This window comes from Lathyrus oleraceus, chromosome 2 (assembly GCF_024323335.1).
Source record: "Lathyrus oleraceus cultivar Zhongwan6 chromosome 2, CAAS_Psat_ZW6_1.0, whole genome shotgun sequence".
In the NCBI taxonomy this organism is placed as follows: Eukaryota; Viridiplantae; Streptophyta; class Magnoliopsida; order Fabales; family Fabaceae; genus Lathyrus; species Lathyrus oleraceus.
In genome coordinates, this window is record NC_066580.1 from 467544415 (window position 1) to 467559708 (window position 15294).

The following is a 15294-nucleotide window of genomic DNA, read 5'->3' on the forward strand; positions in this document are numbered from 1 at the left end:
GGTATATGAACCTGAACAGTGCCAACATCCAATCCTTCAACGACCTTGGCGAGGCTTTCGTCAAGCAATACAAATATAACGTCGATATGGCGCCTGACAGAGATCAACTCAGGTCTATGTCGCAAAAGGATAAGGAGACTTTTAAAGAGTACGCCCAGAGGTGGCGAGAGCTTGCAGCTCAGATCACTCCACCGCTCGAGGAGAAAGAAATGACTAAGATTTTCCTTAAAACTCTTAGCTCATTTTACTATGAGCGAATGGTGGCTAGTGCTCCCTCAGACTTCACTGAAATGGTGAATATGGGGATGAGACTTGAAGAGGGTGTCCGTGAAGGTCGTTTGGCTAAGGATGAAGGCTCTTCTAGTAAGAGGTATGGCTCATTTGCTAAGAAGAAAGATGGGGAAGCACATGCTGTGCAGTCCCATAGATTGAGGAAACCTCCCGTTCAGAGGAAACCAGCACGCCGTGCAGGTCATCAGCATCAGGTGGCCCATATTGCTCCTATCTTCAAAGATAATGCCCAGCATCAGCAATATCAACCTCAGCAACAGTATCAGCAACGCCCACAGCAACAGGCCTACCAGCCTCGTGGGAGCACAACAAATCAAGCAAATTTGAGTTATGACCGGAAAAAGATCAGCTTCGATCCTATCCCTATGTCATACGCAGATCTTTATCCCTCCTTGTTGGAGAGAAAGTTGGTAACTCCCAGGGATCCTCCTGCTATTCCTGCAAATCCACAATGGTGGTACAAACCGGATCAACACTGCGTTTATCACTCCGGTGCCCCGGGCCATAATATAGAAAACTGTTATCCACTCAAGACAAAGGTTCAAGACCTGATGAGATGTGGAATTTTGAGCTTCGAAGATTCGGGCCCAAATGTTACCAAGAACCCATTGCCTTCGCATGGGAAGTCTGTAAACATGGTCCAGGGATGCCCTGGGAAATATAAAGTCAAATATGTGAGTCATATTCGACAATCGTTGGTGGAGCTACATCGCCTGCTGTGCCAGTACAGCCATATGGTGCATGACCACGATAAGTGCCGTATCTGTTCGGTGAACCGTCTGGGGTGCAATCAGGTACGAAGAGAGCTACAAGAATTGTTAGACGAAGGTACCATTGAGATTTTGCAAAATCGCAATGTCGACGAAGATGAACCTGAGGTTAATGTTATATCTCCAGTGTTCAAATTGCCAGAGCCTGTTGTTATTCGCTATGATAGCAGCAAGCCAAAAACTTCTCCTTCGTTAGTGATTAAACCTGCCGGCCCTGTGTCGTATTCTTCTGATAAAGCTGTGCCATTCAGGTACAACCCAGTTGCTGTGCAAGATGGGGTGGAAGTGCCTTTGCCTTCAACTGCTGTGACCAATATTGCCGATGTAAGCGGCCTGACCCGGAGTGGTTGAGTTTTCTCTGCGCCTGCTAAGGCCCCTGTTGCTTCTGAATCTTCTGAGCGTCCAGTTGGGACTGCTGTCAATAGTCAGAATCCGGCACTTGATGTTGCCAGACCCTCCATACAAAAAACTCCTACTTCTTCAGTTGGCCCGAGCGGCATTGTGAATGAAGAATCTGATGAGATGCTGAGGCTCATCAAGAAAAGCGAGTATAACGTTGTAGACCAGCTTCTACACACACCATCCAAAATCTCCATACTATCCTTGCTGTTGCATTCAGAACCCCACAGGGAGGCTCTGCAAAAAGTATTGGACTTGGCGTACGTTGATCACGACGTCACTATCGAACAATTTGACAGTATCGTTGCAAACATTACTGCTTGCAACACCTTGAGTTTCAGTGACGCGGATCTCCCTGAGGAGGGAAGAGACCACAACATGGCTCTACACATATCTCTAAATTGCAAATCTGATGCTATGTCCAACGTGTTGGTGGACACTGGATCATCCCTTAATGTGTTGCCGAAATCCACACTCACTCGATTGTCATATCAAGGTCCTTCTATGAGGCAGAGTGGGGTCGTTGTGAAAGCTTTTGATGGGTCGCGCAAGACCGTGATTGGGGAAGTTGATCTCCCTATCAAGATAGGCCCAAGTGACTTCCAGGTTACCTTCCAGGTAATGGATATCCACCCGTCATACAGCTGTCTCTTAGGCAGACCATGGATTCACGAGGCTGGCGCCGTGACATCCACCCTACACCAGAAGTTGAAATTTGTTAAAAATAAGAAACTGGTTGTGGTAGGGGGAGAAAAGGCTCTCCTGGTTAGCCACCTGTCTTCCTTCTCTTATATTGATGCTGAGGATGAAGTTGGAACTCCGTTCCAAGCTTTATCTATTGACGAACCTATTGAGAAGAAGTCTCCATCATTTGCTTCCTACCGTGATGCAAAACTGGCCATTGAATGTGGTGCAGTCGCTGGTTTAGGGAAGGTGATCGAGCTGGAAGACAATAAATCTCGGGCTGGCATTGGCTTTTGTTCTGGGGCATATAATGAGCACGGTCTGTTCACAAGTGGAGGATTCATCCATGATGATCAGTCTATTGAAGAGGAAGCCGCTGCTATCATTGAAGAAGATACAGAGGATATGAGCAATTTTGTTATTCCTGGTGGTGTCTGCCACAATTGGGTCGCTGTGGATGTTCCTACAGTTATCCATAGATCAGAGTAAATATGCTCACTTTGTTTAAAACCCTTCTCCCATGCCAAAAGGAGAAGTGATGACATTGTTTGGCTCATATATACAATGATGTTTTCATTCAATTAATGCATTGTTAAACATTTGTTTTTCCATTTGTTTTCACTTTTCGCTTTTTGCATGAAATCAGTGATCACAAAAAACCCATGAAAACAAGAATAAAAGCAACATTTTTCATCTGCATAATGGTTTGCTTGTTTAAATTCTAAAGTTTTTCATTAACCAAAATCATTATGCAGGTTGATTCTAAAACCCATTGAACATAATGATCCAATGCCATCTCCCAACTTTGAATTCCCTGTATTCGAGGCAGAGGAAGATGATGTTGAAGGAATACCTGATGAGATTACCCGTCTCCTTGAGCACGAAGAAAAGATCATTCAGCCGCATCTTGAAGATTTGGAATCAGTCAACTTGGGGTCTGAGGATTGTATTCGTATGGTGAAGATCGGGGCACTTCTTGAAGAGTCTGTCAAGAAGGATTTGATTGAATTGCTACGAGAATATTCAGATATCTTCGCTTGGTCATATGAAGACATGCCGGGTTTAGATACAGATATTGTGCAACATTTCCTGCCTTTGAAGCCTGAGTGCGTGCCTGTGAAGCAGAAGCTCAGAAGAACTCATCCAGATATGGCAGTGAAGATCAAAGAGGAAGTTCAGAAGCAAATTGATGCGGGGTTTCTGGTGACTTCCACATATCCTCAATGGGTGGCCAATATTGTGCCTGTTCCTAAGAAGGATGGAAAAGTCCGTATGTGCGTTGATTACAGAGACTTGAATAAAGCTAGTCCAAAAGATGATTTTCCTCTACCACACATGGATATGTTAGTAGACAATACAGCTAAATTCAAAGTCTTTTCCTTTATGGACGGATTTTCCGGATATAATCAAATCAAGATGGCACCAGAGGATATGGAGAAGACAACATTCATCACACCTTGGGGAACATTCTGTTATCGAGTGATGCCCTTCGGTTTGAAGAACGCCGGAGCCACGTATCAACGAGCTATGACTACCTTGTTTCATGATATGATGCACAAGGAGATAGAGGTCTATGTTGATGATATGATTGCTAAGTCCCGAACGGAAGTTGAGCATGTTGAGCATTTGTTAAAGCTTTTTCAGCGTTTGAGGAAGTTTAGACTCCGCCTGAATCCTAACAAATGTACATTTGGAGTCCGTTCCGGAAAGTTATTGGGTTTCATTGTCAGCGAGAAAGGTATTGAAGTTGATCCTGCCAAGGTCAAAGCAATACAAGAGATGCCTGCACCCAAAACTGAAAAGCAAGTCCGAGGTTTTCTTGGCCGCTTGAACTATATTTCCAGATTTATATCCCACATGACTGCCACATGTGCGCCTATATTCAAGCTCCTCCGGAAAGATCAGTCTCATGATTGGACCGAGGATTGCCAGAAAGCTTTCGACAGTATCAAAGATTATTTGTCCGAACCTCCGATCTTGTCTCCGCCTGTAGAAGGAAGACCTCTGATTATGTATCTGACAGTTCTTGAAGACTCAATGGGTTGTGTACTCGGTCAACAAGATGAGTCAGGGAAGAAAGAATTTGCTATCTACTACCTCAGTAAGAAGTTTACTGATTGTGAGTCTCGGTACTCTATGCTTGAGAAGACGTGCTGTGCTTTGGCTTGGGCTGCTAAGCGTTTGCGCCAGTACATGATAAATCATACAACTTGGTTGATATCCAGAATGGATCCAATCAAGTATATTTTCGAGAAGCCTGCTTTAACTGGGAGGATTGCCCGTTGGCAGATGTTGTTGTCTGAGTATGATATCGAGTACCGAGCTCAGAAAGCTATCAAAGGTAGTATCTTGGCTGATCATTTAGCGCACCAGCCGATTGAAGATCATCAGTCAGTTCAGTATGACTTCCCTGATGAGGAGATTCTGTATTTGAAAATGAAAGATTGTGATGAGCCTACACTTGATGAAGGTCCAGAACCTGGTTCCAGATGGACGATGGTGTTTGATGGCGCTGTTAATCAGTACGGAAATGGAATTGGGGCGGTAATTGTTAATCCCCAGGGATCGCACATTCCATTTACAGCAAGGCTAACTTTCAAATGCACGAATAATATGGCGGAGTACGAAGCCTGTATAATGGGACTTGAAGAATGCATTGACTTGAGGATCAAACATCTTGACGTGTATGGTGATTCGGCCCTAGTTGTTAATCAGATCAAGGGTGAATGGGAGACGAATCAGCCAAGTCTCATTCCGTACAGAGATTATGCAAGGAGAATTTCAACCTTCTTCACAGAAGTTGAATTTCACCATATTCCTCGTGAGGATAATCGGATGGCAGATGCGCTTGCGACGCTCGCTTCCATGATTGTGGTCAGATGGTGGAATGATGTCCCTAATATTACTGTGATGCGCCTGGATAGACCGGCTCACATATTTGCAATTGAAGAAGTAAATGATGACAAGCCTTGGTATTTTGATATCAAGAATTTCCTCCAGAACCAGGTATACCCGCCTGGGGCATCTGTGAAAGATAGGAAAACTTTGAGAAGGTTGTCAGGCAGTTTCTACCTCAGTGGCGAAGTGCTGTATAAAAGAAATTTCGATATGGTTTTGCTCAGATGCGTGGATAGACACGAAGCAAACCTGTTGATGACTGAGGTCCATGAGGGTTCATTTGGTACTCATTCCAATGGACACGCCATGGCTAAGAAGATGTTGAGAGCGGGCTACTATTGGCTGACAATGGAGTCTGACTGTTGCAAGTATGTGAAGAAATGTCACAAGTGTCAAATTTATGCGGATAAGATTCATATTCCACCGACACTCTTGAATGTGATTTCATCACCATGGCCTTTCTCTATGTGGGGAATCGACATGATCGGCATGATTGAGCCGAAAGCATCCAACGGACATCGGTTTATTCTCGTAGCAATTGACTACTTCACCAAATGGGTTGAAGCCGCTTCGTATGTGAATGTGACTAGACAGGTGGTTGTGAAGTTTATCAAGAACCAGCTGATTTGCCGTTATGGTGTGCCAGAGAGGATCATTACTGATAATGGATCCAATTTGAATAATAAGATGATGGATGAGTTGTGCGCTGAATTCAAGATTGCACACCATAATTCTTCTCCCTACAGACCCAAGATGAATGGGGCTGTTGAAGCTGCTAATAAAAATATCAAGAAGATTATCCAGAAGATGACTGTCACGTACAAGGATTGGCATGAGATGCTGCCATTTGCTTTACATGGATATCGTACATCTGTACGCACTTCAACAGGGGCAACCCCTTTCTCTCTTGTTTATGGCATGGAAGCCGTTCTCCCAGTAGAGGTGGAGATCCCGTCAATGAGAGTCTTGATGGAAGCCAAGTTGACTGATGCTGAATGGGTTCAGAGTCGTTATGACCAACTGAATTTGATTGAAGAGAAGCGATTAACTGCCATGTGTCACGGTCAGTTATATCAGCAGAGAATGAAGAAAGCATTCGATAAGAAGGTCAAGCCTCGTGTGTTTAGAGAAGGTGACCTTGTGCTCAAGAAAGTTTTGTCTTTCGTGCCCGATTCCAGAGGCAAGTGGACTCCAAACTATGAGGGTCCATATGTTGTTAAGAGAGCCTTTTCAGGCGGAGCTTTGATGCTTACAACAATGGATGGGGAGGATTTCACTCGTCCTGTGAATTCAGATGCAGTTAAAAGATACTTTGCCTAAAAAAAAAAGTATATGCAAATGAAAAAAACAGAATAGCTTGCTAAGTTGAAAACCCGAAAGGGCGGCTTAGGCAAAAATGAGCGTCTCGGTGGAGAACCCGCAAGGGTAATCCAGGCAAAAGTTAGAGACTTGAAAAAAAGCATATTTGCATCGCGCTAGATTGAGTACCTCATTCTGGGGCAATCTAAGCAAAAATTAGGGATCAGGCAAGTAACTGCATCCTGACAAGACTTTCTGTTTCACCAGCCGTCATTTCGTCAGAAGATTCTCGATTCGTTGTCGACTGAAGCTTCGCATACATCGAGATTCAAATTGGTAGAGAAAGGATCATTATGTTCAATGTAGCCCTCTTCCAATATATATCACTGATTTCAAATTTGTACAGATCCATGGAGTCTTGCCATTTGCAGGCTACCATTCCATCAAATCAATTTGAGCTTTTATCCAATTATTTGCACTCTTATTTGTTTCAATTCAACAAATGTTTTGCATGTTTTAATTGATAAAATATCATTGTTTTAAAAACAAAATTTTTAAAAATAATTGTTTTAAACAAAGTGAACATTCACAATGATAAAAGGATGCTCAAAGAATTTCTCAGTGCTCTCCCAAGGGTGGCATGGTTTCCAACAGGTAAGACATTTGTTCGTACTCCTGGCTTGGTTTGTATCCTTCTTCTCCAGATTTGGTTGTTGGGGTTGTTCCCCAAGCAGAGATTTTGTTGTTGGGGTTGTTCCCTAAGCAGAGCTTCTGTGGATTTTGACTTCCCGAAGCAGAATGGTGTTGAAGACTCAGTCTGTTCTCCAGCAGTAGTCTCTCTCCGGCGTGATTGCTCAGTTGTTCAGAAAATTTGTGGTTAGTGGGTTGATATCCCCATATCCCGTATTTCTCCCCAAGTGAGTTGCCAGCATAATTGCAAGTCGAGTTGTTGGCGGGGTTGTTCCCCAAGCAGAGTGTTGTTGAAGACTCAGTCTGTTCTCCAGCAGCAGTTTTCCCCGGCATGGATGCTTTCCTTGTGGAAGATTCGGCGGTTGATTGGTTTGCCACCTTGGTGCCTCGTCACTTTCTCCAGTGGGTCGCTATCCCAGACTTTATTTGTCTCCTTGGCACAGTAGAGCTGTTATTGATATCCCCATTGCAGTCGCGAGTAGAGTTGTTGTCACTCTTCCCAGTGCAGTTGCCAGCGGAATTGTCTGTTTTCTCAGCACGGTCGCTTTCCTTTTGGAAGACTCGGTAAGTCAGTGGTTTGATACCCGGTACTTTACCTTTTCCCCGGCAAAGTCGTCAGTGGAGGTGTTTACTTTCTCCCTATCAGGATGGTTGTTATCCTCAGCAGAGCAGGATTTATTTTCCTACTCAGTGGTTGATTGGGTTGATATCCCGGTATTTTCATCCATCTCTCTCCAGCATTTGTCTGCAGAGCGGTTGTTGTGGCAGTATTGCCTGTTGAACCTCTTTCAATCCCCGGTATGGTCGGTTGACGGCTCTGTCATCCAGAGATTGGATTGATTTCCTGATTGTTCTTGATCCTCAGTAGAGTGGTTTATTGCAGAATCTGCTGATGTGATCCGTCAGATGTGTGTTCGCCCCGAGTAGAGTGGCTTGTTGCAGAATCTACTTGTTTGGTGTTTTTCTTCCTCGGTGGGTTGTTCCCCAAGAGAGTAGCTGACAGTATCCCCAGTAGAGTTGCTTGTGCAGCCAAACTCTATCCGAGTGACCGTTGCTCCCTCAGTGGGTTGTTCCCCAATGGAGTTATGTTGGATCCGTTTCATAGCAGTGTCTGCTAAGATCCCCTGCAGGACTTTGAGATTCTCTTGTTCCCCAACAGATTTGTCTTTGTGGCACTTTGCCTGTTGCGACTTTCTGTGCCCTAGTTGGGGTGATCGCTGATCCATTACTCAGAGATTTGGTATTCTCCAGATATCTCTGATTCGTTTGCTTCTGCTTCCCAGCAGTACCCTCAGATCTTTGCTTTATGGCATGTAGATCTCCAGCAGAATTGGCTTTCCAGTTGGTTTTCCCCTGGAAGTATAATACCGGGCGTTTGATTCCTGGACCTGTTGTGTTAGTAATGTCTGTTTTGTCAGCATTCATCAAACATAAATCACGCATATTCATGCATAATCATAAAACATTCAGATATTCATGTTGCATTTTTTGCCATATATCCTTTGTTTGTTGTTCCCTGATATGGTGATATAGATCTTTATAGATCTCCCTAAGCAGATGTCGGGTGTTAAATCTCACCATATAGAGTCAGCCCATAAGCAGAAAGTGTCTGTCTTTCCTTCTGTAGTTCCCCACTGAGATATACCCTCGTGGATGACGGTTTCTTCCGTTTCCTCCCAGCACATATATTGGGATGGAGGTTCCTATTTGAGTTATATCCTCATTAGGACGTGTCTTGATTCAGTCTGTCTTTTCGGATCTTTCCCGAATTGACATTTGTCGTCTGTTCATTGTGCTTCCCTGTGGTGATTTTTAGCCCCAGCGGAGTTTCGGGCCTCTACCCTTATACCGGTAGTTGTAAGTCCTATTGTTCCTCCTTTCCTCTTGGCGGAATTTGTGGTTATATACCTTTCATTCCTCCGCAAGAGTCGATTTTGGCCTCTACCCTTATACCGGTAGTTGTAAGTCCTATTTTCCTGGCTTCTTGGCAGAACTTGTGGTTATATACCTTTTAGTCCCCAGCCAGAGTTGTTGGTTTTCTACCTGATATTCGGTAGTCGTAAATCCTAATTTCTTACTCTCCAACAGAGTTTGTGGTTTGTTATAAACCTCATTTTTGGTTTCTCGTGCGGATTCATGATTTATTCTATCCCCACGCAGAGTTTTTGGTTTTCTACCCCGTATTCGGTAGATGTAAACCCTAATTTGTGGTTATTCCCACCAGAGTATGGCTACTGCCCTCATACCGGTAGTCGTAAGTCCTATCTCTTTTCCCCTAGCAGCGGTAACCTTTGTGGTTCGGTCTGGCTGATGGTGGATCTTCTGTTGTTGTGGTGTTATCCCTACCAGAGTTCTGTTCCCTGTGGTGATTGGTATCCCCAGTGGAGTTTGTGGTCTTCTACCCCGTATTCGGTAGTTGTAAATCCCATGTTGCTGTGGTTTTTCTCTCTCCAGCGGAGTTGTATCTTATGATACATGTGGATAATTGCCGGTTGCTAGCAATTTTATCCTCAGCTGAGTCTTTGGTTTCTTACCCAGTAGTCGGTATTGTTAAACCCCTTGTTTCCTCAGCCAGATTTTTGGTCTTCTGCCCCGTATTCGGTAGATGTAAACCCTAAATCTCTTTGTGGTTATCTTCATTCAATATTCGATGTTGATATTCCTCCCTGCCTTGGGTAGTTGCTCTTGAGTAAGCACTTGTATTCCCAGCAGTCTTCTGGATCATTGCCGGATGCTTGCAATGTTATCCTTTTGAAGTCGCCAGTGGGTCTTTTCACCGTTTGCTAGTGATTTGTTCCCCGGATCATTGATTGTTTATCAATGTATTCCCGGCTTGTGTGGATAATTGCCGGATGCTTGCAATTTATCCCCAGTGAGTCTTTCATTTACCCCTTGGTTGGTAATGTTGTTACTCTCTTTGATTGGTCATCATTATATGCCTGTTTGGTATCCCGATGCCTCTCTTTTCGGATGATTTATCCTTCATTAACCCTTATACCGGTTGTGGATAATCTTCCATGCGAGTATACTATCCACGTCCTGACGGTAATGGATAATATATCTCTTGCACTCTTCAGTTGAAGCCTTTTGTGTTTCCCTGGTCGAGTAAGATTCGTTTTCCCTTTGCGGAGTCGAATATTCTTTGTAGTTGGATAATTGCCGGATGCTTGCAATTTATCCCCTTGAGTTGTCTCTCGTTTACCCGGATGCTTGGTAAAGATTGTCTCTCCTTTTGGTTAGTCACCTATTATATACTTCGGTATCTCTGGTGTCTTTTCCTTTCGAGTATATTATTCACGGTCTGCCGGTAATGAATAATATGTCTCATGCGCTCTCTAGTTGGAATCCTTTGTTGATTTTCCCCAGCTGAGCAAGATTCGTATTCTCTGTAGAATCGAATATTCATCCTTTAACCAGTTTGTGTTTCGGATGTGTGTTTTGGCATATATACCAATTCACGTTTTCGGTAGATCACCTATTATATACTTCGGTATCTCTGGTGTTTCTTACCATGCGAGTTTATTATCTACGTTCTGACGGTAATAGATAATATGTCTCATGCGAGTATCTTATCCACGGTCTGCCGGTAATGGATATTATATCTCATGCGCTCTTTGGGTTTGTGTCCCCAGTCGAGTAAGATTCGTTCCCGTTGTGGATTCGAATGTCCATCCTGTAAATTGTATTGCTTTTTCAAGCCCTCCCTTCGGATGACGAGTGTCTTGGCATATATACCAATTCACTTTTTCGGTCGGTCACCTATTATATACCTCGGTATCCCTGGTGTTCCCTTTCTGTCTACTCCCTATCATGACCTTGGTCCCCTGTGGAGTTAGATTTTCCTGAGTGTTGTACCCTTTGTTGGTCTTTCTCAGATGGTTGGTTGATTGATATCTCTCACCCTTATACCGGTCTTAGATAGTCATTCTTCCTGAGTTTGTTACCCTTATACCGGTAACACCTCATTTCTTGTTGCTTTCCCAGGAGAGTCTCTTTGTTAGACATTCCCCTGCGGAGTTCCTTTGGTGATTTTTACTTTTGCTATATGGGTGTTTATTCCCCAATATATGCATCTTCCCGGCAGGGAAGTTCTATGTGAATCTTTTCCTGGTCCGAGTCCGGATTTTTATCCGAAGTATCCTTCATGGATAATTTGAGTCAGCTTATGCCTTTCCAATGGATTTATTTTCCTCTGGAATTCGTTATTCCCCGGTGTGAGTCCTTTGCTTCCCCAGCAAGTTCTCCATTCCGATGTCTGTTATCCCCAATCGGAGTCGTGCCTAGTTCACGCTACGTCAGTTTTGTCATTACCCTAATCAAAGTCGTGTCCTGCTCACGCAGTCTTTTTCTTACTATCCCCTAATAAGAGTCCTATTAGAGTCTCTGTTCCTGGTGAGTGTATTACTCCGACGGATCGTCTTTTCTTCTGTGCGAATCATATATTCCCCACAGGATTTGCTTTTGCATGCATACATCTGCATCATGAGGTCTCTTAGGGACCAAAATTCGTCTCATTACTATTATTTAAGCCCATTCTACCACGTCGAGATGAAGATTTCTAAACTTCACTTCTCCGGATAGAATGACCTTAAATAGGGGCATCTGTAAGACCCCAATTTTGGCCCTAAGATCCCTCATGGCCCATATCATATCATATCATGGCCTCAAGGATCAATGCATACCCTAGCTTCTCTCCTAGTGGGTGGGATACCTTGTGAGTGTGGTTCTTGATCACCAAGCATGTATTGCATTTGTGTATCATTGCTTTTCATATGTTCACTAACCAAAAGTACAAAAATATTGTCATCTAACCATGTTGCTTGCAGCTGAAGCAATCATCAGTTAATCAGTCAAATCAGACCTTGAGCAATAGATGGTGACCATTCTTGAAGAATTTGGACACCGTGATCATTCAAAAAGAGTTCATATAACTTGTGATATCATTTGGAACCAAGATCCCATGTGAAAGAGGCTTGAAATTCATCAGAACATGACCCAGTCAAACAAAAGTCAACAAAAGTCAACTGCGGTCAACTGTGCATTTAATCAGTTATTTGATGATTGTAAATGGTTGAAAATGTCTCATTCATGTCCATATAAACTTCATTTGGCATTTCAAAGATCCAGGTTGAAGGAATTGAAGTCAGACATACAGTTTCCCAAAATGGCAAGTGGACCTGTAATCTCGGCTGCCCAAAATGGAAAGTTTCTCCCCTCAAGATAATTTCATGACACAAGCTTCAAATCAAAATTTGTCAAACAGGAAAGTTGAAGACCTTGTTCTCACAATTCCAAAAAGTCCAAGAACTCAAAAATCCCATTTATGGTTTGCAAGATATGGCTCAGTGAATTTCAAAAAAGACCCGTAATCAGGAGGCCATAACTACCACATGGATTGTCCAAATTGCAAGTTCTTTATATGCACAAACTCCATTTAATGTGTACTTCAAAGTTGCATAATTGGATTTCTTGGAAAAGGCTCAATGCAAAAGGGCATTTTTGAAGTGAACTAATTAAAGAGAGGGGCAAAATCGTCCAAAATGAGAAATATGAAGAATTGGGAAATAAGGCCAATGCAACCAGCTTCCAAATGCTATTTTTGACTTGCTTCAAGTATCAATTTTCTGCTGTCATGCTTCTAAATTCAAAAGAGCTTAAATCCAAAAATGCACATAAACCATTTGCACTAAATATCCATTTTCACTAATTAGAGATTAAGGATGGATTAAGTATTTCATATATATATTTAATCCCTAACAGAAATTAACACTAATCATTCTCTCACAATCATTTTCACAATCTAACAGAGAAAATCCAAACTGAAATTCTCTCTTCTCTCTCAATTTTACTCAAAAAACTTCAATATACTCTTTGCATCAATTGAACAATTTCCATGGATCTTGGTGATAATTCTCTGCATATTCATCATTGTTAGGTATTGTGGAGTTTCTGTTTGCAGGTAAAATTCAAGAATCACTCACAAACTGCATCTGAAGAATCAACCTGCAACTTCTATAACAGTCCAAGGACAGTGATCGATCGTAAGTGCTGGAGCTGCAAGAACTTCGCCAATAGCCTCCTGAAGCGATTGGCCATATCTGTTCGCGCGAGATCGAAGCTCAACCGCGGTTCCATCGCAACTGTTTCAAGAAAAGGTTGGAAATCGAAATTTGCAGTTGCTTCAATTGAGTTATGGCTGTTGTAGATTATGCTGTGTAGAGTGTATATCAACTTGTAGAATTAGAAATTGGTGGAAATCGATTGAGTTATTGCGAAGTTAGGTTTCGAAGCATTCTTTCCATTCGTTCGATTTGTAGTGTATGTGAATCTATAGACGAAATCGTTGGCATAATCGTGCTCCTGGTGAAAAACCGGTTCGACCGGTGTATAGTTTGTGAGTTTCCATTACCGTTTGTTCAAAACCTAGATTCCAGATGAAGAACACGAAGGAGACGATGAACATTCATTGTTTTCTGGAGAAAATGCTGCGTAGATCTTGCTCCATCCGTTTCACTTTCCGTTTCGTGTTTTCCCTGGCCAGATCGAATCCCCACCGTCCAGTTCATCTATTCAAAACGCAGTGTTTTGAGCTGCGGTTTAATTATTACCATTCTGCCACTGGCTTCATAATTAAGTTAATAAATCCAAATAATTCCAAATAATTATTCAATAAATATTCAATAATCATTTTAAATCTTTAAAAAATCATAAACTCACCAAAAATAATCCAAAAAATGCAAGACTTTTTTTGTTAATCCCCATTCTACCTCTTTTATTTTTTAGTCATGAAAATAAAAATAGTGCTTGGTGAAAAAATAAATTGACATAGAGATACTTTTGATGTGTACATATTTCCATATACTTTACCATTTTAATTCTAGAAACCACATGCTATATCCAAATTAATTGAAAATTGAGATATTGATTCTTGACATCCTTCTGGATTTTTTGACATAGGTTTGGTAATTTTTAGGCCTATGGTTTATTATATATGAATTATTGAATTTGGATGTGTAAAAATGTGACATAGTTTGATAGGCTATATTCCCCTAATTGTTTACCATGCTTCCCTCTGGCCAATGGCCTTGAATTTTTGCATGAAGCTTGTTTAACATGTTAACATGCCCTGTGAATTTTTGTGGATTTTTACAATCCATTTTCGATTTGATTCGTATTTTTCCTTGCTGCTTATCATTTTTGAACCTAACTAGTGACACATTCTTATTCTTGTTGCCATATTCTCATGCCTTGTCCAATGACCATGAAAATTGATAGGGTAGTTCTTGACACATGTAGCTATCTTTTGGCTTCGGTCCTACTAATTTCTAATGTACCATTGCTGTTTACCATCTAATTGAAGTTGGTGTATAATTGTAGGCCTCATTTGATGTAGTTTTTGCATGCCTTGTCATGTTTAATTAATTCCTATTGATCTACTAGTCCAAATGACTTGAAAATTAACATGTGGCTTGCTGAATGTCTTCTGGTTAGAACATAATTTTTGTGGATTTTTTGGTGCCACTTTGGCATTTATTTGAATGTGATCTTGCTGGTTGCTTGTAAGAGACTCCACATTGCATCTTTTGCCTTCCATGTTGCATAAATAGAAATAGGAGCATAGTTTGAATATGGGACCAATTGGGATCCCTTTGTTATTGATATTACTTGAATTTGATCATGAATTGGTTGCTGTTTTAGGATTTTTCCATCTTTTTGACCCTAGGCTAGTCCTAGTGGTCATGTTACTTACATTTGAAGTTAATTGTGCCTTTTCAGGTTAAGGAGTTAATGATTAAGGAATTTGCTCCACATTATGGATTGTGTTACTTGACACATATGACTAATGTATTTGTTTTGTAGGATGTTTGGTTCATGTGAGCCTTGTGCTATGCACATCATTATTTGTATAATTGTACTTTGTTAATCGTTTCTTATGTTGTTATCTGTTTATGAATGGGATGCTGATTTTATTGGATTGTTTCCAGGTACCCTTTAGTCGCTCAGTTCTCTTAAGAACTTGCTTTGCTTTGCTTAAATAGCAACTTGCATTGAGGTATAGAACCTTCTTCTTCATGTAGTCTGGAGACCCGGCCTGTTATTTGGCCGGGCAAATTGTCTGAAGTCCTCCTTAAGAGGCAATGCTTGTGTGTGTTTATATTTGTCCCAAGCAGGAAAAGTCCTCATTTGAGGCAATTGGTGGAAGGTAGGGATAAGCAATCTATCCCCCACTATTCAGTGAGTCTTCTCCTTGCTCCCATTACAT

At 41.9% G+C, this 15294-nt stretch overlaps 1 protein-coding gene across 1 annotated transcript; it reads left to right on the forward strand.

The window, feature by feature from the left end:
* Positions 1–299: 299 nt before the first annotated feature.
* LOC127123764 (uncharacterized) lies at positions 300–13236 on the forward strand. The gene is made up of 3 exons (XM_051053959.1): positions 300–485; positions 4071–5282; positions 12991–13236. The coding sequence occupies exons 1-3, from the start codon at positions 300–302 to the stop codon at positions 13234–13236; spliced, it is 1644 nt and encodes a 547-aa protein (XP_050909916.1).
* Positions 13237–15294: the final 2058 nt, after the last annotated feature.